Below are 25,874 nucleotides of genomic sequence, written 5' to 3'. Positions count from 1 at the left end.
TATTATTTCCCTATACTAAAGGTTATCATAATTCCTTGGATAAATCTTCCAATATTAAAATTCACAAAGTTTTCCAAACACATTTTTAATACACCAGTCAGCCTACTATTCAGATACATGCATGGTTTAATACCCAATATATGTATCAATCCAATTAACCAGAATACCTCACACAATCTTTCCAATTAAAACCTCACAACAAGTTTCTGCCACCATTTTTTGTATATAAACCTAACTAGTATATCTTACATGGAATTTTCAAATTTCAGAACAAAGATGTGTTAGACGGCTAATTAGAAAATTGGCACCCACCACCTAAAGTTTTGACACATCTATCTCTATCTGCAATCATAGATAATTCATAGTTGTTGTAAAGTATACTAGTAGCATAGAGATTATTGAACTGATATACATTGTACTGGTCCTTTTGCAACAGATGGACAACAGAAAAAAAACTTTGCTTTGCCTCAAGGTATACAATTCTCAACATACAAGCAAAACATGAAATTTTCTATTTTTCATTTATTTGCTGGATATGTTAGTAGAACTGATCTATATTTTAAATGTTCTTGCTATGGCAGTGGTACATCCAAAATTGTTGATTCCCACTTTGCCAAGTCCAATTCCTACCCCTATTGCTAAAATTGTTTATTATACAAAGTTCAGAATTAACTATTTTGACAATGTCATAGGCTCAAATGGGAAGCACAGAATATTTTTATCACATGGTCAATTTTTAATACAACTATAGCTTCAGTCAAGAAGGAAAATTGTAAAGAGATACATTTATTAAAACTTTCATAGGCAAAAGTGGTAAGTACTAACATTTTCAAGGTTGTATTTGACAACAATTTATCATTTTTTTCTTACTTTTAATAAAAGTTGATTTTCTTCATTTTCTTTTTCATGTAGACAAGAAATGAGTGACAGCTTTGGGTTGAAATTAATTGTGATCAATTCATTATAATTGGTCAAAAAGAAACTTTCTCTATAAAATATAATAAAATAAATAAATGGAACATTTAAAATATTTATCAACAGAAGTCAGCAGGACTAAGAAATATAGAAACCACTAAAACAGGATTTGGTAAGGCAAAAAAAAATAATGTGTTTCCTGCTACCCCACCTACTCTAGTTTTTAACCCACTCTTTAACTTTCTATGGCCATTTTGGCTCAGGCACTGTTTAATTCTAAATTGTTTCCCTAAGTAACTCAATGTAAAATGTTAAAAAAAAATTCTCTACCTATCCACCCTATTTTTTATTGCTAGTAGCTGGAAACAAGACTATTTTTTGGCCTAATCAAATACTTATTTAAGGCAGTATCTAATTTTAGAAGTAAAGGTTCCAAAACATACAACACAGTATTTCAAGCATGCACATGGTAACTGACTCTGATGCAGTTCTTATTACTCAAAACAGATATCATACAAGTATATCAAATAAGCTGTTTGATTAATAGCAGGTCAAAACATTAAGTTTAAAACAAAACAGCTGTGGGTAGATCATATACATACTTTATCTTTCAATTTAATATCATATATCTTTAATACAGTAATTTGGTTCTGTCATAAATCACAATAATATTACCAAAAATATTTTTATTATTGAATATATATTCTAAATTTTCTGATCAAGTGGTTGAAATGCACATAGAATATTCCAGTTTGCCACCTTTAATTTTCACATTCATCCATATTAATTTGCATCACCAAGAAGAAAAAATAAACCTGATCAGAAAGAAACTATTCTGGGAATGCTGGAATACAATGAAATTATAAATGGTTTGGACTGTTTTAGTAACAAACAGAAGCCATCAATAAATAGAAGTAAGGGAGCAACCACTTGATTTCTAGGGGGGACACAATCAAATGTTGTGTCCTGAATTTTTTTTTTAGTATGACTTTTTATCTTTTATCAAAATGTCCATCCTGGATATTTTTAACCATACACCATCTTACAGCGGTTTTATTTCAAATTTGATTACTCAAATAAAAATCAAATGGTCGTTCCCTAAGACACCTGTTACAAAATTGAACGTTTATAGTAAGCTTTTTAACAAATGAAGGAAATGTAAAACCACTCTGCCAGACTATTCAAAATAACAATTGTTACTTAATTGTCTCTAACATTCCATGTTAATTAATAAACAAAACAAATATTACAGATAACCCAAATAGTTTACTGTTGTATGTAAGGAGACAGAGAAGGGTTCATTATAGTGTATTGTTGTATGTAAGGAGACAGAATAGGGTTCATTTATAGATCACTCAATTCTTATAAAATGAAGACATATTGACATGTAACATACATGTCTTTAAAAATGTTGTACATGTCAGATATTTATGATAGATAATCATAAATAGTCTAAATATAATATTCTTGTAGCTATAAAAAGACCAACCTGTCTTACTAATAAAAGACAAAGGGGTTACACAGAATGTTGGCCCTCTCTTGATAGCACCTGTCTTACTTATATAAGACAAAGAGGTTACACAGAATGTTGGCCTTCTCTTGATAGCACCTGTCTTACTAATATAAGGCAAAGGGGTTACACAGAATGTTGGCCTTCTCTTGATAGCACCTGTCTTACTAATATAAGACAAAGGGGTTACATAGAATGTTGGCCCTCTCTTGATAGCGCCTGTCTTACTAATATAAGGCAAAGGGGTTACACAGAATGTTGGCCCTCTCTTGATAGCACCTGTCTTACTAATATAAGGCAAAGGGGTTACACAGAATGTTAGCCCTCTCTTGATAGCACCTGTCTTACTAATATAAGGCAAAGGGGTTACACAGAATGTTACCCTTCTCTTGATAGCACCTGTCTTAGTAATATAAGGCAAAGGGGTTACACAGAATGTTACCCTTCTCTTGATAGCACCTGTCTTACTAATATAAGGCAAAGGGGTTACACAGAATGTTACCCTTCTCTTGATAGCACCTGTCTTAGTAATATAAGGCAAAGCGGTTACACAGAATGTTAGCCCTCTCTTGATAGCACCTGTCTTACTAATATAAGGCAAAGGGGTTACACAGAATGTTAGCCCTCTCTTGATAGCACCTGTCTTACTAATATAAGGCAAAAGGGTTACACAGAATGTTACCCTTCTCTTGATAGCACCTGTCTTATTAATATAAGACAAAGCGGTTACACAGAATGTTAGCCCTCTCTCTATAGCATTATGTCATGAAGAGAAGTTCTTCTACTGAACAAAGAACATCAACAAAACAAAAGGAATAAATTTTCTGGATTTGTCATAAATTTTCAAATAAATTTGCTTTAGATTAATAGTTTTATTGTCCACTAGTTATGAGCTAAAATAAGGTGAATGAACTGCAATACCCCAAATGCACAATTGTTTCCACAAATGATTTGATTGCTGGGAATACAGTACAAGTACTAAACTAAATACTCTAAAATTGCAAAAAAAAATTATTACTAGTTAATTGAGAGTGAACAGATTGAAGAGTATACAGTGTAATAAGAAAATACTCTAAAATCACAAAAAATGACAGTTAGAAATAATTATTTGTACCCTCTACTACATGTTTTGTTATTTAAATTAGGTCCCATTCCTCTGAAAAAAAATCAGAAGGCATGAAAAACAAAAGAGAGCTTCCTACAATTATGACAATCATTTTAATATAATTCTTTAAAAGGACAAATGAATGAAAACCAGAAATGTTTCACAGCAGGAATTTTGGCAAATTACCAAGGCTGAAATAATAGTGGTCTTGTTTCCTGATTCCAGCAAGAAAAATTTGGGTAGGTAGGGAAATCATATTATTTTTCAACATTTTACATTGTGTCAAAGGGGAATCAATTTAGATTTGAACAGTGCTTGAGCAAAATTGGCCATAAATTGATAAGGTTAGGGAAAAATAAGGTAGGTAGGGTAGCAGGAAACAGACATAGTATTTTTTTTTTGCTAATTAAAACAACATACCATCCTCTTCATTATAATCAACAGAATATACAAATCTTATAACAAAAAATCCTGGTATTTCTTCCTCTCGTAACTCCCATCTTTTTTTCTTGAGAAAACTATATCGTTTCCTTCTAAATAATCCTTTCAGACAAGTCATCATTATCATTCATGGAAAGTTTCCAAATAGGGTATAGATATAAGTGGACTATTTCCAGAAATCGGTGTTTATATATAAACTATTCACATCTTGATTACAGTAATTCAAATTCCATACAGAGATATCCAAAATATTAAGACGAACTGCTCATTATTCAATGTAATGATAGAATTACTCTTAAGTCACAATATAATTTTGTAAACAAACAAACAGAAACAACAATGTCACATAGAAGTGAAAGTAACCAAGCATTTCTATCACAAACATCACTTATAGTATATCATAAGGAAATAGTGTACAATCCTAGAACCTGTCGCAATCCCATTAGAACAACTGTAATTCAGGAAAAAGATGCTTCTTTCTCAAGTATGACATAGGAAGAGTCTCATCTTCCTTAAATAACCATATACATGTACTAATTATATTAACAATGACAAAAAATGCATTCAGTATAAATAAACAACAGCCAATCTCTATTTCTGTGTTATTTACAAGTATGTATGGTTCACAAACAAACTTTCTGTGTCATTTACAGATACCTGAACTATAATATCATGGAAATCATGTATATTGGGATTAATTGGTACATATTTTTGCTGAATTTGTCCTGAGAAATTTTTTCTCCATTTCACCACAACTGTGCCTGAAGGACACGATGACTATGTATAAAGGGGAAAGTCTTGAAGAAAAAATACGTATAGTATCTTTTTTTTGCCACTCAAAAACTATTTATGCCATAAAGCATTAGACATAGACATTAATTCTAACTTAAACAGAAAAGAAAAAACAAAATATTGTGTGTCTGCACCTGTAATTGTATGGTTTTAGAGGGTTAGATAAATACATGTATGAATGATTCAGAATTTTTTTTATATAAAGCCATGAAACAGTCTTATTCAAAGTATGTCATTTTTCCATGCAATTTCTGCAGAAAATGAAGAAATTTCATTATTAATATACAAATAGAGTATTCAGAGGAACCTTTATCATCAAAACTTCTTTTGGACCAAGGGATTAGTCTGATTAAAGAGTTACCAAGGGAACCAAGATTCTATCGAAAATCAAAAGTATGTAATCCAGCGACAAAGACCAGACATGGAAAACAGACGAACACAACAAAGAACATAAAGTAATAAAAATAATACATACAAAGTAATACAAGTAATTGAGCAAGGTCTTAAGGCAGGTGTGCAGTTAACACAGGTTCAAAGCTGATTGAAACTGAATGGATTTTAGAAAGATGTTTGGATTACAAAGGTTTCTGTTTACGAGAATTATCTATGGTTCACTTTTAACAGTTACTGTACCAATACATACACCAAACATGCCAAACAAGTCCAGGATTCCTACAGAAATATTAGTGTCTAGAATAAGGATTTCACTTTTCTTTAAAATATCAAATCATCATAGACCTAAAAAAAAGTTACTTGTAAATTTTATACCTTCCTTTTCCTTTAATATACCCATGCAAAGATCCCATTCCTAAACTTACCAAAGAAATGAAAGATATCCTTTTTCATTCTGAATATCCCTGGCAAAAAATCGTCTGAAATTTTCAATTTTATACATTTTTTCCTAAAATCGTACTTCTTCCTATGAAAAAGACCCTTCATTTTTTTCTGACACATTTCATATGGAAAACCTTTGAGTATTTGTGACGAAGGTGATAATTTTATTAATGGGACGTGGTTACACAAGGAATGTCTTAGAGACATGTAAAACAATAAATTTCTATGGTTCAGTAAGCAATATGGCTATTAAAGGTGACTGTGGTCATTCTTTATATTACTTTCTTGGTTAAGTAAACACACTGAAAATTTAGAAAAAAATATCAACAGACCTGTTTATGCTATATTATAAATATCCATAGTTTTGTCTATAAAGATAGTCGATATAAAATCATAAACTTTCCGAATTTTTAGGTACTTCGTAACTAAAGAGAAATTCACAATTTGTAGAGTATAATCTGCAGTAAAATTTCATAGAAACTACAGAGAATCAGTAACAGTAAAAGCCCTATGCATCAAGAAAGTATGCATAATATATTATGTAATACATGTATGATAATCATTGTCAAAATAAAAAAAAAAACAAAAACAAAAAAAACCCATGATTTTTGAAAAATGAAAATGAGACAGTTATGATTTTATGAAAATTCAACCAACATATACTATACTTAATACAGCACATAAAAGATATATATTTATCCAGTGACTTGGTTGACTATCCCAGTTTAAATGGGCAAAGAATTGAATGACCAACATGACACACAAACACCATATTATGGTACATGTATTTTATAATAAAAAATAATTAAAACTACAGGTAAAGGTTTCATCAAACTGATAACTATATCTGCTATAAATCTCTTTTTTTTATTTAATTTGTTACTATACAATTCTTATATCTATTCACAGACCTAAAATATTGAAAACCTGACCAGCAAATCTTAAAAACTTTCTAACAAAATCTTTTAGATGTCATTTTTTTTTACACTCTAGGAAATAGATTGATAACTCTGATACACTGTAATGATCCATTTATAATATGTGAAATAATGTTTAAAGGTAGAGTGTAATAAGCATTTTGGAATACAGAGACTTATAGCAAGTTAAACTGATGTATACAAATTATTCTCAATTTGTTTTTTATCAGAGCATGAAGTAAAAATAACTTCCTATAAACTAAACACACAACGTAAGGTGTGCTGTGTCATTACAATGACGATGATGACGTAAGAATGTAGTTGCATCCTTTCCACATAAACCATCATACATCACTTTCAAAAATTTGCTTACACAAAACAAATGTTTACAAACAAATACTTGTACTTAAAAAAAAATGAATAAGATAAAACAAAATAGTAAAAGAAAATTCTACGAGAGCAAAACATTAAACACTTAAAAATGCTCTACCTTTTAGAAGTATGAAGTCCATTATAGAGGCATAGCAACAGACCATCAATCTAACATTGTACAGATAGTAAGGTCCAAAATTAATTCTTCAGCTATATCAATTTATTACAAATACTACCATCGTTAAGAAAAATTGGGCCTACCGTTCAAAATATTTAAGTCACATTGTGTTTTGAAAAAATGTTTCTTTAAAACCTATGTTCGTAAATCTAGACCACGTTTATCCATTCAAGGAGCATTTAGTTATATTTATCTCAATTCAAAATATTGTGCAAAGCCAGTTCTATTGACATTGCAAAGATTAACAAAGATTTCATAATCACATTGGTGCACTCTCTTATCATGTTTAAAGAAATATAAATAAGCCCTTAATACTTCATGTACCGGTATAAGACAACATGTACCCGTGCTACATGTAGTATGTGAGACCTTTGATGTCTATGGCCTAAAGTAGAGCTGCAAAATAACAATATACCCTAGATACTTATACTGGGATTATTTGAGTATTGCTAAAAGGGTTGGACCACATCAAAGTGCACACATTGTGTATTACCAACCATTCTATAATCTAAGAAACTAAATTGTTTAGAGAACAATATTTTATAAAACTATTTACAACATTAACAGTGAAAACCATGGAGTTTCTAAACATGACATTAGCCTTTAAAAAAAACATTAGTCAACTAAATTTAAGAATATTTAATACCATACATGTATATCAGACTATTTTTTGGCTACAATTTATGTTTTTAGTAAGCCTGCAGAAAGATCTTAAATAAAGCAAAATAAATGGATAATAAAAGCAACATGCAGTCATTAGATTTCTACTCTTCTATCATGATATACTACAGACCTCATATATCACAATTACAACATCAATACAAGAGAATACACATACAAAGGGAGGTAACTATAAGTATACAATTCATGCAACAACATACATGTACCTGTGAAATACATGTAGTCATCAAAAACCTCTTCATACATTTCATCAAACAGTTGCAAATTTTCCTCTGAAAGAAATCAGAGTTATCTTTCTTTAAATTGCTACCTCTTCATTATTGACCAATGCTCCCAAAAATATCAAGTCTTTCAAGATCATGGATGCAGATCAGTCAACAAATATTTATAACAAGTCAGGCAGAATGATTAATGCATGTAGTCTTTTGTAGCTGCTTTCAGAATGACTCATTCTCATTAGTTATGTCATTGATTGTGAACACTCTGTAGTCTGTACATCTTGAATAATATTTAAGGATGTCCACTGGTCTCATTTTGACTTAGCCCCTAACTCTGAATGGGATCATCAGCTTTAACCCAACTAAAATTCTTAAAATTTTTGTCCATTGACCCTATGTTTTCTTTTCTCATATCATTATATACATCGTTATGATCCATGTGGTAAAATATTTTCAAATCCTTGTTATTTTTTCACAGTTTAAAGATGGCTTAAAGATGCTAATGCAAAGTCAAGGAAAAATCAACAGGAGCGTTTTCCCAACAAATTTTCAACCCCTTATATCACAAAAACGAGATCATTGACCTAACAATTTTATTTGGTATTTCTGTTCTCAAGACAAAAGTCTACACCAAAAGTTTAGAAAGCTTGCTATTTTAAAATTGAGCAGTGAATATCCTTTAATCACATTCATTCTATATTTCATTATTAAATCAAAATGTGACAAGTTTGAATGTTGAAAGTAATTCATGGTCATAGCTCATTTGCTATTACATGTACATGTACTAGTTGACCAGAGCAATATTACCTTATTCAATAAAGCAAAAACCTCAAAGATTCATGAGTCAGTTTGTTCATAAACAAGAGGTTCCCAGGAGCCTGAATCGATCACCTGGTTAAATTTTTGCTTTTCTAGGGCAATAACTCTAAAAGAAATTGTCCGACAATTTTGACTCCATGAAGACTTAGGTAGGACTTATCGTGAGGATCATTTCATCAATTGAAAGTTTCATTCTATCTATTATAATTTTCAAGATATTGACTGAAAACTGCAAAAAATGTATTTTTTTGCCTTTCAAGGGCAATGACTCTTATATGGAGTCATCTGACAACTTAAATCCCTGGAGACGTTTGTAGGCCTTATAATAAGAATCATTTCAGCAATTGAAAATTTCATTCTATCTATCATAGTTTTCAAGATATAGGCTAAAAACTGTAAAAAAATGGAGTCGTCTGACATCTTTGATCCCTTAAAGACTTTTGTAAGCCTTATAAGGATATTTCAGCAATTGAAAGATATTGGCCAAACCTAACGGTTTTGGAGATATATGCAAAAAACTACTGTACAACCCCTATGTTCTATTTTTAGTAAAGGTGGCCATGTTTTTTAACCAATCAAAAATCCAAAGTCATTTTGTTAAGGATACCCTAAAAAACAAAAATACCAACTTTCATTGAATTTTGTACAGTAGTTTCTGAGGAGAAGATATTTTAAAGTAATAACATCAAAAACAGCAAAAAATGTCCAAAAATGGCAATAACTCCAACATGGGTCAACAGATTTTCACAAAAATATGACCACAGATAGATCTCATCATGCTGAATACCTTCGTCCTTGTCAGAATTTTGCTAAACCTAACGGTATTGGAGATATATGCAAAAATCTACTGTCTGATCCCTTGCTCTTTTTTAGTACATTGGCAAAATTCTCTATGCAATAAACCGAAATGCACCTCCAAGGCCTATGCAAATAAGCAATTTTTTCCCTAATAGAATAATAGGAAATGGTTTTGTGCAGGAGAAAATTATGCTAATAACCGAAATATGCAATAAAGCGATATGCGAGTAAGTGGAGTCGACTGTAATGGCAGCCATGTTTTTTTACCTATCAGAAATCCAAATAGTCACTTTGTGCAGGATACTCTAAAGAACAGTCATTATAAGTTTCACACAAATCTATTCAGTAGTTTCATAGGAGAAGATGTTTGAAGAAATTGTTAACGACGACGACGACAACGGATGCCAAGTGATGGCAATAGCTCACATGGCCTAAGGCCAGGTGAGCTAAAAAAAAAGGAAATTTACAAACTCTACCACCAGATTCATTCTACATGCTGTAAAAAAAATGTGTCTGAAACATAGCACAAGTGTGAATTGGAAACACAAGGAGTTCCAGCTGGTGAGCATCGTGTACTGTAGAGTCACTCATTGATAATATATGGTCAGTGTTACATTAAATATGTATCATGGAAACCCCAAACCAGTGACATTTGTTTCATGCTGTACAAGAACATCTTCAGATTCATATTTACAAGCACCTTACCTAAATCTGACTTTGGTCTTGGTCGACATTCTGAGCCTTCTCGTCTTTTGACAGGAGAAATGTCCGTATGTTCCACAAGGTCCGCCCATCTAACACTTATTTCTGACTTTGGTCTTTCAGGACGTGGTGATGGGGATTTTCTCCTTCTAGGTACTACAGAGCCATCAGGACTTGCCTATAAAACATTTAATTAATTGAACTTGTTTCATTAACACTTTAAAAACATCACATGTTAAATAGTGTCAAACTCCTATTTCGACATTGTGATGTTCCACTGACCTTGAATATTTTGGCACTTACATTATATGACACTGATGTTTAGTCCTTATTTGTCAAACCTTACACTCACCTTTGGATGTTACACCAGAATCCATACTCCCTAATAGAAGATGACATTGATGATGAAATCTTGCTTCATATTGACAATCTTACACAATCTTACACTCGCCTTTAGAATTAAATATTCTGTAAGAGTATTTGTGATTTGTTTAATAAACATTCACTATAAATCTTCATTTACCTATTCATTCAAGTCATTTGTATTTTGTTTGAACAAACTTCTACTATTCCAAAATTGAGAAATATTCAACCACCTAAGTGTTCCTACACCATTAAAACTAGAACTACAAAGTTTTAAAATATAAAAAAAAAGTGTGCTTTAAGTTGCAGTAGAAGATCCAAGGCTTGCAAAAGGAAGAAGGCAATCTTTGGGGGGTACCCACCTCTTAAAAAAAAAAGAGAAACTGGAAATTGACACTGATACAATTAGAAAGCATCATATCAAATGACTTCCAAAATAGTGCCTAGACTTCTCTCTTTGACCAAGATATTTAATGTGAGACTAACTTGAAAACTGCTACAAGTAATCAGTCATGACTGAAAATTTCAAACTACAATACTTGCATATACATTTCCTCTTTATTCTTAAGAAGTTCAGATAATAAAATGTTTTTGAAGACAACCTATTGCTATTATTTGCATCCTTCAAAAGCCCCAACTATTTTCTGCAAGACAGCGATTCATAATAAGTAACTTATTAGAACTAATTGCCTATCCAGTGATGATACTGTTTTCATGATATAACCCTCCAAAAAATCAGGGTCAGTACAAATATAACAGAATTAATTGATTTTTGCACAACAAAGACTTGATATCTCGCCAGTATTCAGTTTTGAAAGACATTTTGCCAGGATTTAAGCCTTGACTTGGCTGCCAACATGACTAAAATAGTACGATACAACCACAGCTGTAGTAGTATATCAAATGATATAACAGTTCTTTGTACTACATGTAATACGCAAACATTTGGTTGTCAGATGTTCTTCTATCTTAGTCATCTATAGATCAAAAATGAAACTCATCAAAGAGACACAATTCAGTATAAATTTTATAAAAGAAAAAATAATATGAACAATGTTTAAAGATTTCTTTACTAACTAGAAAAGAAATAATATAGGAAACCCAAGATGTCATTAAGACTGAGAAATAAAATGAGATGTGACAATGGCATCATGGGATAAAGAACTTCTAAACGTTTTGTTCCATTTAGCAGTTTTGAAGGAGTTGTGGTTTGAAACCAGTACAGACAGACTAACGGTCTGACTGACAGAATGATCTTTATACTTTGCAGAGTGTATAAATATGTCCCCCTCATTCACACTATGGATACAGCCAGTTTTGAAGACAAATCTTGAAGTGTGATTTTTACCTCTGTTTCTAATCTTGCCTTATTTTGAATCAGCTTATATCTACAGAGGGTATGTGGCCCTTACCTCATCATTGCTACTTTCAGTCTCATGATAAATTCCATGTAGTGAGCTAGCTTTCCTGACTATTGGACTTGCCCGGGCAATGTAGGCAAGACCACAGTCACACTCTGAATTAATCTTCATAATCCCAAATTGCCCAAACTTTGATGGAACACATTTACAACTATAGTTCTCTCTTTTATGCAGCTTTTTGAAACAATTACAGAGCATATGAAGAATCATGGTTACAGAGAAAGAGTTCTAACAGTCCATGTATAAAACCCTGATCAATAAACGGAAAATGTTTCAATCAAATAACTTCCTCCAATCTGATGACAACTGTCACTTAAAATAAACAAATTATGAATATCCATTCAATAACTGGACATAATAATTCCAATAATTCTATAAAGAATTCTTTTGAGTACATGTATTTTATCATTTATAAATAATTGATCAAGTATGACCACTTGACAAAAAATTCACTAATTCTCTTTTTGTGATAAGTATTTTTCATCAATTGTCCAAATGATCTAATTAGACACATTTGTCATATCCCCTTATGAGAATCCTTATAGGGAAGGATTTGTGGTTTCTTTTAATCATACATTTAATCACAAGAAACTAAGAAAATCTAATCATCCATGAAACTGAATGGACACCTACAACTTTGAACATAACATGAATATCCATCAACACATATGTCAAAACTCTTGGGAAAAAGTCTGATTCACATGACCCCAGAAAGTACTAGTGGGTAAATATTCCACAAGAAATCTGTAAATATTGAATATTATTTAGGTCACTGAAATGATACACTTTGACACAAACTCAAAGATGAAACACATAATATTGTAAAAATACAAAAATCCACCACTTCCTTTAGAAATGAAAAAAAGAGTTCTGACATGTCAAACACACCAATAAAAACAATTTCTGGTATTCTATTACAAAAACAACACTGCTGTCTTAACCCTATAAAAATTTTTGGTCAAATGAAACAATATCCTGTCACACAGAAATATGAGATGCAGAAAAAGATCATTTGACACAAAAGAAGCATGATGTATAGGTCAAACTGAACTATGTTCATGTAGCTAATTGTTACTATCAAGTATATGGTTGACAAAACAAGAATATCTTGGAGCTAAGGTGTTCTTAAGATCATCACCCTGAAATGAAATCATCATTGTCACTTTCATAAAAGTCTTTTTTTCTAATGAATTAGAGATCAGTATTTGTTTACCATCTATTTAATCATTCGAGGAGAAATGAACAGGATGCTCTGAGGCTTCAAGCTGCAGAAATAAAAGTCAAGACATTTCATCAAAATTATTTAAGGTACCACACTGCCAAAATTCAGCAAAGATGTGATCAAAATAATTAAAGGTACCAGGGTACAGAAATTGATGTAAGACATGCTCAAAATTATTTATGGTACCGCATTGCAGAAATAAGTGGCAAGATGTGATAAAAATGATTTAGGGTACCTGGCTGCAAAAATAAAAGGCAAGATATGATCAAAATGATTTAAGGTATAAGGTTGCGGAAAGAAGGAAAACATAGTCAAAATGAAGAAGTGCTAAGCTTGGTCTGAAGTTTTTCAGAGACAAGAGGAAGTGACATGAACAATAGGGAGTAAATAAAAGGGAAAATCAAGGGAACCAGAATTTGAACTGTAATCTAAAGAATAAAATCAATGGATAACAACTAGGCAGGGAAAATAGACATTCACACAATAAAGAACATGTAATAACCTAAATACATTGTGGCATGCAAAGAAACAAAAGTAAACTAGCAACTTAAGACTCCACTAAAGACTGGGAGCATTGACCAGGTAAAATGGTAGGGTAAGTAACCTCTGCTTTTTCTAGAAAAACTTGCAAAGTTGCTCATAAAATGAAAATTTTGAAAGAAATTACAAAAAAGGTCAACATTTACTGAAGATTTGTGAAGCAATTACAAAAATAACTTACACATTGGGTAAAGGTAGGAATACTAAAGTTATGTTAGTCATCTTTATAAAATTAGAATGCAATACAAACCCTACATACATGTATCTGTGTAGATAATTATATTGAAAATAAGTAGTACCAAAATTTTCTCTACATTATATCACAATAAATCTTTTGATTCTAGTGATTTTAAGGCAAATATTTAATGATAAGCAAGCCTTTTTGTTGTTATCAACCAAGAAATGAAACTTATCTAAAACATGATGGTGGAATCTTACAGTTGAAGTAGTATCCTTGATCAATCATGACTCAGAAGGCAGATGTCTGTCTAAGTGCTTGGCATTCATCAATATAAAATACCATCTTTTAGGGTTTTTACATTATAATGTTGAACCTCAATATTAATAAATAGCAATTACAGAACTACACATTGTATAGAAGAGATCAAGAAACAAGAAATGTTTGATTTTAACTTTTATAAGCAGGAAATAATTTAGAAGCATATACATGTACAAAAAAATGTACATACATCACTTTCATAAGTTGATTTATTATAGGGATAAAATAAAAGGAAAAGTGAGGCAAGTTCTCCAATTCAACTTGAAATTTGTTCGACACATTCAGAATTTCAATAAGCCATTCTTGAACACTTTTTGTAAAAAATTATGATTTGAATTGGACATTTTCAGGTGGAATGTGAAAAATAGCCCATGGCCCCTTCAATCCCCATAAGAGCAAGTCTTGTACCTTGCTTTGAGAGAACTGAAAGTAACTGAATGAAGATGCAATTACTACATGTATAAAGCCCATGATCTGAAGAAAACAAACATCAAAGCTAACCAAATCATTGACAAGTTAATGAAGCAAGCTATGTAGATATAAACCATATAATCACAGGTGTTGGTAGCCTCTGGGATTGTCCAGTAGATAGAGATGGATATCTACATCAACATGGTATAAACTGATCATCACAGGGTGACTGATAACCTCCATTCAGGTCAACAATTGATGGTTCCTCATCAAAATATTAACCAACACCTATTGATCATGTAGAGATAAAATACATTCCTATGTATAAAATGACAGTAAAGCCAAATTATTTTATCTCTTTCCTACTAACTCAGGCATTTGGATTTCTATTTTTGCCCTCACAACTTTTATTTCAGGATGTTTACATTGGTTTAGATTTTGTAGTCCTCCAGTACACAATGACTGCAGTATACACTTTGTATAATGCATGATGTCATATTATGTATGGTGCATGGCACATGCAGTGGCGGATACAAGGGGTTTCAGGGTTTTGGTACCTCCCTTTTGTTGAAAAAAATTTATTAATTTCATGCAAAAATGAGCAAATAATAGCCTGAAATGCCCCCTTTTTCAAAATCTCTTGATCCACCCCTAATACATGTACATTTACATGTATGTATAATTGCCATCCATATGCATCATAGAGCCACATGTAGATGATGACAAGTGGAATTCCATTTTCATGAAATCAAATTTCTCCATTTGAGCAATAAATTCAAAATTTGTGTAATCCTAAAATCTGTCTGGTCTGTGATGATTCAACCCATGTTAATTAGGTTGTTTCTAGACAGACAACAAAAGACTTTTTCCAAACTATTCAATTTCATACCATCAGATGAAATCACCAGAAATCTTAACTTTCAAGAGTCAGGAATCAAAACTTGACTGGTCTAAGATCAGACACACCTACCTGCATTTCTAAAGTATGTCCACACGGTACAGTCTCCTTTAGGATCCCATTCATTAACTTACCTATTTACATGATTATCAAATGTGTAATTCTTTAATCACTAAGATGACACAATACATAGCATGTTATTTAACATATACAATATAAGTTTTTTGCATTAGTTTCTTTGAATTCTAACTTCAACTTGTCATTTTGACATGACATGGTAACTAATGAGGTGATTCAAGATATTACATGTACATCAAATGTACAAGTTTGCATAATGTAAAATGTAAATATGTACACAAGAACAAGTATATGATTCTTTAATTAAGCTGCCAGAATCCTCATTTTCATCCTTGTAAATAAGGTTTGCCACACGCTTATCATTTTGTTATGTAATAAAATATCACTTAGGAATTTTATACATTTTGGGATACTAATTGTATAACCTGTACACAAGAATCCCACATTTTTATTCAATCACTATTATAGAATTCAGCTGTTCAAATAATTCACCTTAAAAGAGTGAAAGGTCTTGAATCTTAAATGAAAGGTCTACTAGAAGAAAGTGAAAGGTCCTCAGTAAGAGAAAATGTTAAGTATCATGTAAATGTAAATGAAATTTAAATGGTCCCACATCAAAAACTGAAGGTCATGGACCTCTCACTGGCACTAATTTTAACTCTTGAGAATTCAGCCTATAAAGATCAGGGTTTGGTTCATCTTGTAAATACATGCACTTATCACAAGAAAATTTTACCTGACATACCTTCAGAGATTCATTACTGGAGTGAACACTGACATCATGTTGTATACCACTATCGTTACTGTTACTGGACGTCATATCATTCTGAACGAATTTAGATGCCAACTTCTCCAAATCGGCACCAGAAAATTGTTTGATAGGTCGTTGATTTGGCATGTCATTGTTATGGTTACTGCCACCGATGAGTCTGGCAGCATCTACACTATCATGTTTCCTATGCATGGAATCGATAGGTTTGCCACCCATGTCAAATAAAACTTCGCCAGTTGGTGAGCTAGGCAGACTGAGGTTGGAGTTTCTACGAACAATTGTTACATTAGGCTTAGGACTTTTCGGCCTTAAAGGTTGCTCAGCTATTGAAAGACTACTAGAATTGAGAGATCTCATACCCAATTGATCTTCAAGTCTACTTCCTCTAGATCTATTGTTCAGTATATCAAGAGAACTTCTTGATGAAGAGCTTGCACTTTGATCATAAATCTCAGCTGAAGTGTGTCGCCTTTTAAATCTTAGACTAGAATATGGTGACCCAGGGGCAGAGTCAATTATATGAATGTCATTATCACTTTGAAAAGCAGCAATAGGAGGTGTTTGTGGTTCATCAATATGGCATTTTTCTATTTGTTCTTTACCTTTTTTAGCACCAAATATTGTTTTTAAAGACATTTTTCTAAGAACTGACTCTTTTGACTGTGATTTTTTCTTGGTTCCTTGGTCTATACTTCCTTTTCTTCTAGAGAACACTTTTTGTAAAAATCCTGGACTTTTAGTTCTGGTGTCATCTAAAGACAATTTTCTATCATGTTGAGGAGATTCATCCATACTAATAGTTGATGCTATACTCTGCATACTGTCATTTCTATCTGAGATTTTCAGTCTTTCTATGTCATTCACTGCCTCTACAAAACTCAAATTTCTCTTTAATTTAACAACAGGTTTCTCTGTTTCTGAAAAGTCTCTGAAACTTCTACTTCTCCTAGCACTGAGTTTCTTCTTTTTTAATCTGCGTGTCCTAGTGGAGTCCATACTCTTGCCTCCGTGACAGTTGTCTTCAACAGGAGAGGGAAGTGAAGTTGATTCTTCATCTAACAACAAACTTGTGTTTTGTATAGATGCAGCAATGTTCCCATTTTCTATCACAGTCAAATCACCTTCATTTTCTAAAAATAAATTGTCCTCACTATCCACATCACATAAGTCAGCTTCTGACTGAGATCTTCTACACACAGAATAATTACTTTTGTTTCTATTCACGTCCCTCTCCAGGGAGTTACAGTTACCTACATGGTGTATATTGCCATTCTCAATATCCAGGCTTTTTGTTTCATCAATCTCATCAATTTCCTCAGGGAAATCAGGCTCAATAACAAAGGAACCATCACGATAGAGAATCCTACTTCCAGGATGAGAAAGGGCAGTCGTGGGAAGACTGTGAGATCGTGAAAAAGAGGATCTTTGTAAACATGGACTCCTATTCCCAGCAGGTGATGGAGTGCTGCAAGGAGATGTTTTGACTGTTTTTTTATTTGTAAGGTTTTTGTTGGAGTCTTCAAGGATGTCATCATTATTTCTTTCTTCAAGCTCTGATATTTCTGATAGAAGCTGAAAGTAAATATAGAACTGTTAAACAGTCTGGTAATTGATATTAGATGTACATGATATATGTTCAAATGAAGATGAATATATTTCCCTCCCAGTCTTTGAAACTGACCACCAGCCCGACAAGCATGACTAGTAAAAATGCTGAAGGGCTTGCAGAATTTGGTTAAAAGACAATGATTACTATAAAAGTATAAAAAAAAGTATAAAAGTATAAAATAGTCAAAAATTTATATGGCAAAGACTGCCCTTCTTCTGTTTTGTATCTACTCCTATTTATTCTGTTTAGTTGGTGTTATTTGTATGAACAGTATCTTTATCCATCAACTTGAAAGCTTTGAAGCTTTAAAAAAAGTTAAATATTTTAATGTTTAAGCCTCTGTTATATAATCATAGCTCAATTTGAATTCTTTTTAATAATATACACTACGTTAGTAGGTGCATTGTAATTTTTTTTCACAAATAGATTAAATGAAAATCTGATCCCCAGTTTATACAACCTGTGAGACAACATTATCTCTATAAGTAGTCTTAGGATAAGATGTTAATCTTATCAAATTTTACACCTACTTCTGTGAAGTTAGGCAATAGTTTCAATATCAGTGGAATATTTATAATTTATGAGTGGAAAGAGTTTTACCACAAACTTTAACTTTGGGAATAGCATGATATTATTTTAAATTTTAATGCATTAAAGTGTTGGTTAACCTACACATATCATACAATGGATTCAGTGTAGTTTCCTCATCAAAGAGAATCTGAATCAAATCATTCTTTTCTTCACTATTAATTCAGTTATCTTTCCAAATTGTTTTTGCTTTTTCTGCTATACATTATTCCAAGCCAATATCATATCCATTTACTGAAGACAGTACAAACATTTCATACACTGACAATTATAACCAGCTTATTGTTCTATTCACTATCCAAAATTAATATTTGCAGAAAGTACAAAATAACACATTTGCAATAGTACATAGGTTAATCTTATACTTCAGTGTACATGTGTAATAAAATCATTTGTTAGAAACATATTCAGTGCTGAACATGTTTTTACTTGTAAGAAGACACTGAATTTCAAAGCATATATTTACCTTCTTAAATGCAAGATACATGCACAAAAGATAACCCAAAATACATCTAAAAGACTATTCATTTATATTTGTACATGTTATTATGCATGTAGGAAATCAACATTTTAAGCTAAAAAGAGCTTAAACTTGTAAAGCAAGTTAGTCAGACTTTCAGTGACCTGCATCTACCAACTGAACACTAAACCTTTTAAAAAGGGTTCAAGTGACACTTTAAATTAATGAGAAGTATTGAAGCATGGGCAGTCGGTTCAAAATAAAGTACGTACATGTACAATTCAAAATTTGAGCACTGAACAAAAATAATAAAAATATGACCTTGCAAGGTCTTTTCCCTATTCTGACCCCCTGAAGATCTTGGCCATTGATACTAAGAGTGATTATTGTTTACATTCAAGCCATGTTTATAGCTGTACATAAAAACAGGACAAGTACCTATTATCTGTCTCAAGAACAAACTGACCATGGGTATGTGTACTTCATAAGTCATCTATGCCTTATATACATAGTGTTATCCGTTCTAAGCAATCATAATCAACCAGTTACTATCATTAAATGGACGAAAAGTAACATATGAAAACTTGGACACATTACACAACTACAATTTTACGTCATCTGCTCAAAGACAATTTGAACCTTCTGTTCATGCAGTTGCATAGAAAGCTTGAAACAGACTTTAGTACATAATATGTGACTAATTTCTTGCACCACATGTGATACTGGATCAACTAAAAAAGTAATGTAACTCATACCAATACTTGTGAAAATAATCATCATTCATCATTAATGGCATCTAAAATTGTGTGTGGCAAACTGGCCACATAATTTCTCAGAGCTTTTGCCAACAAAAGTTTAAGAATCTTAATCAACATTTTTCAAATAGCACTGTCAGTAGTGTCCTATGAATATCAGTGATGCATTTAACAGGATATTTATGTATGATCAGAACCCTATCCATTTGTAAGACCTGAGCAGTACCCTGGTCTTTAAACCCTAATTTAACAGGACAAGTCAACATTTAACTGTCATTTGAACCATAAATCAAGATTATAACATGTTCTTGACAGATTCACATAACAAGGATACCTAAAGGCCTTGGGACAAGAGAAAACATCATGTCACATATGATAACAGAAAATTACATGATTTCAAAATAGAAAAGTGGTTTAAGTACAAAAGGTTCCAATTTTCTTCATATATTCAGCATCAGAAAACATCTTAAGCTCTTGAGAAAAAAAATGTCCCTACTCATTCCTTAATCATTTTTCTTAGTCTTTTGCATTATTCCATATACATTTCTTCTAGAAATTTGAAAAAGTTAGCAGTTCACTGAACACATGTAGTAAGATATATGTGTATATTTAATCAAATTTGAGCTGATTACACTTAGTGCAGTACTGAAGAGAGGTAAACAATATCCATTCTGAAAACTTTACAAACATTGCCAGAAAGTTAAAATTGAGAAAACATGAAAGCGTGTTAACAAAACACAATACAATACCTGTGGACAGTCTAATGTCTGAAGAAACTGAATAAAATCACCATCAAGCAGATCTATTATCTTAGTCCCCATAACTTCGACCATATTATTTGCAACCATACTCTCACATAAAAAAAATTATTGAATTTCACATTGTCTTTCAAGTTTAAATCCAATTCAAAAGGTGCACAATCAACACATAGAATGAGTAACGAGGCGTTAAATAATCCAATGATTATTGCACATTGTTACATGCAACTATTATTTCCTAATTGGTATTATATTAAAGATTATAAGAAGCGGTTCAGTTATTAAAATCCCACACATGCTTATTTAACAATGCACACTTCTCCTGTGTCTCAGACAGAGTCAAGCCCCTTGTACTACACTGTCAATCACAAGTGCCCATTCAGGAACAATAAATCCAGGTCATTTCAACACAGGCACTAGACCATAAAACTTGATCCATGTTATGTATCAGGAAAATGAAACAGCTTTCCACAATGTTACTTTCTGTAGATGATTATCTGATCTGTTAGTTTCACAATCTTACACATTTCCTGAGTTACATAGGAACAAGGAACGTGCATACATTCAACATGGGTCTGCTTTTCTCATAAGCCTCGCTACCATTAACTAATTTTGACACAAATCTGTGAATGCAGTCAATTTTACAGGCAATTAGTATTCCCCTCCAAAATCAGGGGCCTTCATGCCTCTAGGGGGTAATATGAATCATATTTCATTCACTTTTGCCACAATTATTGACTTTTCTGTATTATTCCTATTATGTAATAAATACTTTAATCAATTTGCTTGATCTGAATAAATTCTTTTGGAAAAAAAAATGCCTCAGGGTGTATTAAGTTAGATATACTATCAATTTTAAATCTTGTTTTTTAGAATACACTTCTTGTGTTTGAACTTAGAACAGCTGTTAACAATTTTGGCAAGATTAATTCCCTTATCTGAAAAAAAAAAAGATAACTGAATTTCAACAAATACCATCATTCTTTAAGATACTTGAAATGATGCTCAAAGGATTTTTGTTCAATTGGAAGCATACAGTTTTACTTAAGGGCTTTTAAAAAAATAAAATGTTTTTACCTAAAAACTACAAAAAATAAATAAACTTCAGAATAACTTATATAAATATTTTATATAAGAATACCTAACTTAAAACCATCATCAAAACCAATTTAAAGTCACTCATAAAACAGGAAATTAAATGTGAAAATTGCACATTCACATACATGTAAATTTTCAGTAGTTTACAGATGTATATATTTCAATATTTTACCATAACCATACATAAAAAGAGTTCCAAGTTTTGAATTTTTTTTCCTTTCAAGCATTTAAGTTTCATGTCAGTCCTAATAGAAACACCAGCATATCAAGTTACAGAAAGGAGTGCATCAAATTACTCAGTAAGTTTTCTACATACAGTAGATGAATGGTCATTAAATACTTCTTTGAAGTTAAATTGAACATTTCAAGTCAAGTGATGTAAAAAATGCTTTGGAGCCTAGTAGAATAGTTGAATAGAAAACTCTAGTACATGCATGTAGAAGTGTAACCAAGTACACACAATTACCAGTATAGATGATGTATAGGGTAAAAAGATGTAAGCAACCCTGAATTCAAATTAAATGTATTTTTGCTATGTGTATATAAAGATATTTTATTTAATTTTAGCCTGTCTTTCTCAAACGTTACCAGCATTTAAAGTCAGGTCAATGTTGCCAACTATGATCTGCATTAAAACTAAAAGGAAAAATACATATGCACTAGATAGGAAGTACAATGACTGCTGCTGACTTCAGCATGAGATGTTCTATGGGCTTAAAAAAACTTGACTGAATGATGAATGTCCAGGAAATTTTGAAATTTGCCACAAACTGTTATAATTAAAACTTGGCTAAAATTCTATACATACTACATGAACATGTATATTACATTGATATTGTCTTTTTTTTTTTGTGTTTTTTTTGTAGACCTTCAAAGTTCAAAGACAATTTCCATTTTTATTCAAACCCTGTTTTACTGACACTGCATCTATAACCAATTCATCAAAACCAAGTTTTCACATGCTAGTAGAAGATAGTTTTTTTAAGACTTCAATATACTAATCACATAGAAAGTTCACAATAACCTCAGTTTGGTGCATAGCAGAAAATATAAATTTTTCAACATTATATCTATATTTTCGTACATGTACACGTAGGTAAAATGTCAAACATTAATAATGTTTGAAACAGTATATCACTGATGCATACATATGTAACTTACCAGCATTTCATGATATTAGAATGGAAAAAAGAACAGATAAGGTGAAAAGCAACAAATGCACCAGAAGTTCTTTTTCTATTTTACTTCCTCCATTTAATATGTTATCCAGCTTAAACCAATTATGAATAGACAATAACTATTGAATACCAATAATTTTACTGCTCTATCCCCATTTTTAAATTGTATTAAATGTAATGAAGGAATGAATGTTTTCTGTTGAGTATCTTTTAAGTAATTCCTCCATATAATCAAATATGTTAACAAAACTTTTATTGACTTAAGATTTTTACTCTTCTACTAACAAAAGTATTAGTGGTTAAAACAAACAAAACTAGTTCCTGTACACAATATTGTAGTTAGAATGTCCAGAAATCAAATATCATTTAAAGTCAATATATTGACATAACCCTTAGGATATTTATTCTCAGAAAATTAGTTTATTTCATTTTGAATGTGACAACATGGGGCTGTATTTCAAGTCTAATTATGGTTTATGTATAATACATGTTATTTAATTCAAAATGAAGTTCACTTTCACAGTAATTCAGATTTTTTAAAAAATAATATATGTATAAAAGGTTTCAAATATATATACCGTTATAACTTACACAGAAATACAAGTTTCTAATTACTGATAAATGGGAGGTAACCTCAATATCTATATGGAACATAATTTGCACTTATTTTCAAATATGCCAATAATTTCTTAGAAGAAAATGTTTCTTTTTTTTAATCTTAGGACATTCAATATTTTTACTGCTTTCGTCTACCCTGGACTTGACTTTTTATGAGCAGCTCAGAAAAACAGGACGCTTACCCTACCGGTGCACCTGGTCCATGCTCTCAGTATTTAGTGGAGTCCGAGTAGCTCATTTGCTTTTGTTACTTTGCATGTAGGATTTTAGTTACTCTATGTTCTTTGTTGTGCATGTCTGTTTTCCATGTCTGGTCTTTGTCGCTGGATTACATTCTTTTGATTACCACTATAACCTTGTTTCCCTTGATTACTCTTTCAAAATAACACACAGAGTGTTGGTCATATTCTGATTCTGCTGTTGTGATGAAACTGTTATAAAGTCACAATAGTTTTTGGGTCAGGTATATATGTACACATGTACATTGTACATGTATATACAATTCAAAATTATTTTTTACCAAGACTGAACATGGTCCTGATTTGACCAAAAGAACAAAACAAAACAAAAATGTAATAAAATTCCATTCACAAGTACTGTACATAATTTAAATCAGAAATCATTTTTAAAAATACAAACTGTACAGTATTAAAATCTTTGCCTTCTTGCACATTTGAACAAAGATTATTTCCCAGTCACAACTTTCATGCTCTTTTTCCAAATTGTATTGGCTCCTGGCCACTTCCCAAAAACAATAGAAAAATCACTGAGCAAAAAAAGTGACCCACTGACTCTGTTTTCAGTCACAAGTCCTAGAGTTTAATAGAACATTTCAAAATATCATTATAACGCTACAATGTATTTGAACATACTTTTGTATAATTCATTGGGGAAGCTAAATGAATTAGCTGTTCGAAATATAGGTCTCACTAACCACTTCTAATGTTTCCATTACTTTACATGTTAAAAAAGTAATTTTCAAAGTCTCACTGTGAATTCCCTGGACAAATGACATCTTAAAGTTGCATACCGTTGCGAAGCTTGGGAAATAAGGCTTCCAAAATCATTATGCTAATGGTACAACGGTAGTAGAAATTCTTCACAAAATTTACTTGAATAAATAATACTGAAAATCCACATTTTTACCTGTTCTGCTAACTGACAGCATGGAGGCAAATTACTCACACATGTAAACAATATTCATACACTTTTGTAGTTAATTACATATATGACTTTAAAGTACACATTCTCAGCTTCATTTTGACTACATTTAATCATAATACACACAAATAATGCACTAACAATTCATATGTCTCGGTTCAGTGTGTTTTTGGTACTACATAGTGGGGTGGCCATTTGACCCGAAAGTGGTTAGTGAGACCATAGTCCGAATTTCCTCTGACCCTGCAACCCTCCTCTTTTTTATTTGGATATTGATATGTCGGGTTGGGGTCAGAACAATGTGCCATACAAAAAGTTGGAGATTTAGCGGTACTGCGGAGTATCGTCCTTCAACCGCCTGTAACAACTTTCAAGTTGAAATTGTGCATGTCACACCTACCTAGTTCGATTCCGGAATCATTTTCCTGTATGCTGATACCAAATTTGCTACAAAAATTACATTTATTATTGAAGTTTCGATAATTTTCCACAAGAGACCCTGTTTTGTTGACATTTTGAACCATAATAGAGAGTAGGCGGAGCTTGTTACCTTTGGAACAGACGGATAAGAAACAATTTTTAAAACCGGAATCTAATAGAATATTTCAAAATTCCGCTGAAAAATTATGTGCCCGCTACCCTTCCGTTCCAAAAGTAACAAGCTCTGACTACTCTCAAAATGTCAAATTGTAAACAAAACAGGGTCTCTCGTGGAAAATCATCGAAACTTCAGTAATAAATTTTGTAGCAAATTTGGTATCAGCATACAGGAAAATAATTCCGGAATCAAACTAGGTAGGTGTGACATGCACAATTTCAACTTGAAAGTCGTTACAGCGGTTGAAGGGCGATACTCCGCAGTACCGCTAAATCTCCAACTTTTTGTATGGCACATCGTTCTGACCCCAACTTGACATATCAATATCCAAATAAAAAAGAGGAGGGTTGCAGGGTCAGAGGAAATTCAAACTATTCGAAATATATCAGAAAACATGTCATGAAAGAAGAATTAAAAAAACAATGAAAATTAAAAAAAAAATAGAAACTTTTAGCTGCAAAACTGTAGCTCTTAACTTGGGTCTTAAGTTCCTTTCTTCCTTTTTTTTTATTTAAGGACAATAGATCTATGGTTTGCCAAAAAAAGACATTAAGTGGATTTTTAA

At 31.8% G+C, this 25,874-nt stretch overlaps 1 protein-coding gene across 2 annotated transcripts in view; it reads right to left on the bottom strand.

Annotated features, from left to right (window-relative positions):
* Window positions 1–25,874, bottom strand: part of LOC148625475 (uncharacterized) — an 83,869-nt gene that overhangs the window by 21,891 nt on the left and 36,104 nt on the right. The window contains exons 2-4 of one of the 2 annotated variants that reach the window (XM_088569048.1): window positions 16,460–18,058; window positions 10,286–10,460; window positions 7,952–8,017 (exon numbers count right to left, since the gene is read on the bottom strand). In XM_088569048.1, coding sequence (XP_088425174.1) covers window positions 7,952–8,017; window positions 10,286–10,460; window positions 16,460–18,058 — 1,840 coding nt within the window. The remainder of the gene's footprint in view (window positions 1–7,951; window positions 8,018–10,285; window positions 10,461–16,459; window positions 18,059–25,874) is intronic. The other variant, XM_088569049.1, reaches the window with a different exon arrangement.

Source organism: Perna viridis, chromosome 2 (genome assembly GCF_037379345.1).
Source record: "Perna viridis isolate PV_CMFRI_1.1 ecotype Kerala chromosome 2, ASM3737934v1, whole genome shotgun sequence".
In the NCBI taxonomy this organism is placed as follows: domain Eukaryota; kingdom Metazoa; phylum Mollusca; class Bivalvia; order Mytilida; family Mytilidae; genus Perna; species Perna viridis.
This window is presented reverse-complemented; position numbering and strand designations above follow the sequence as displayed.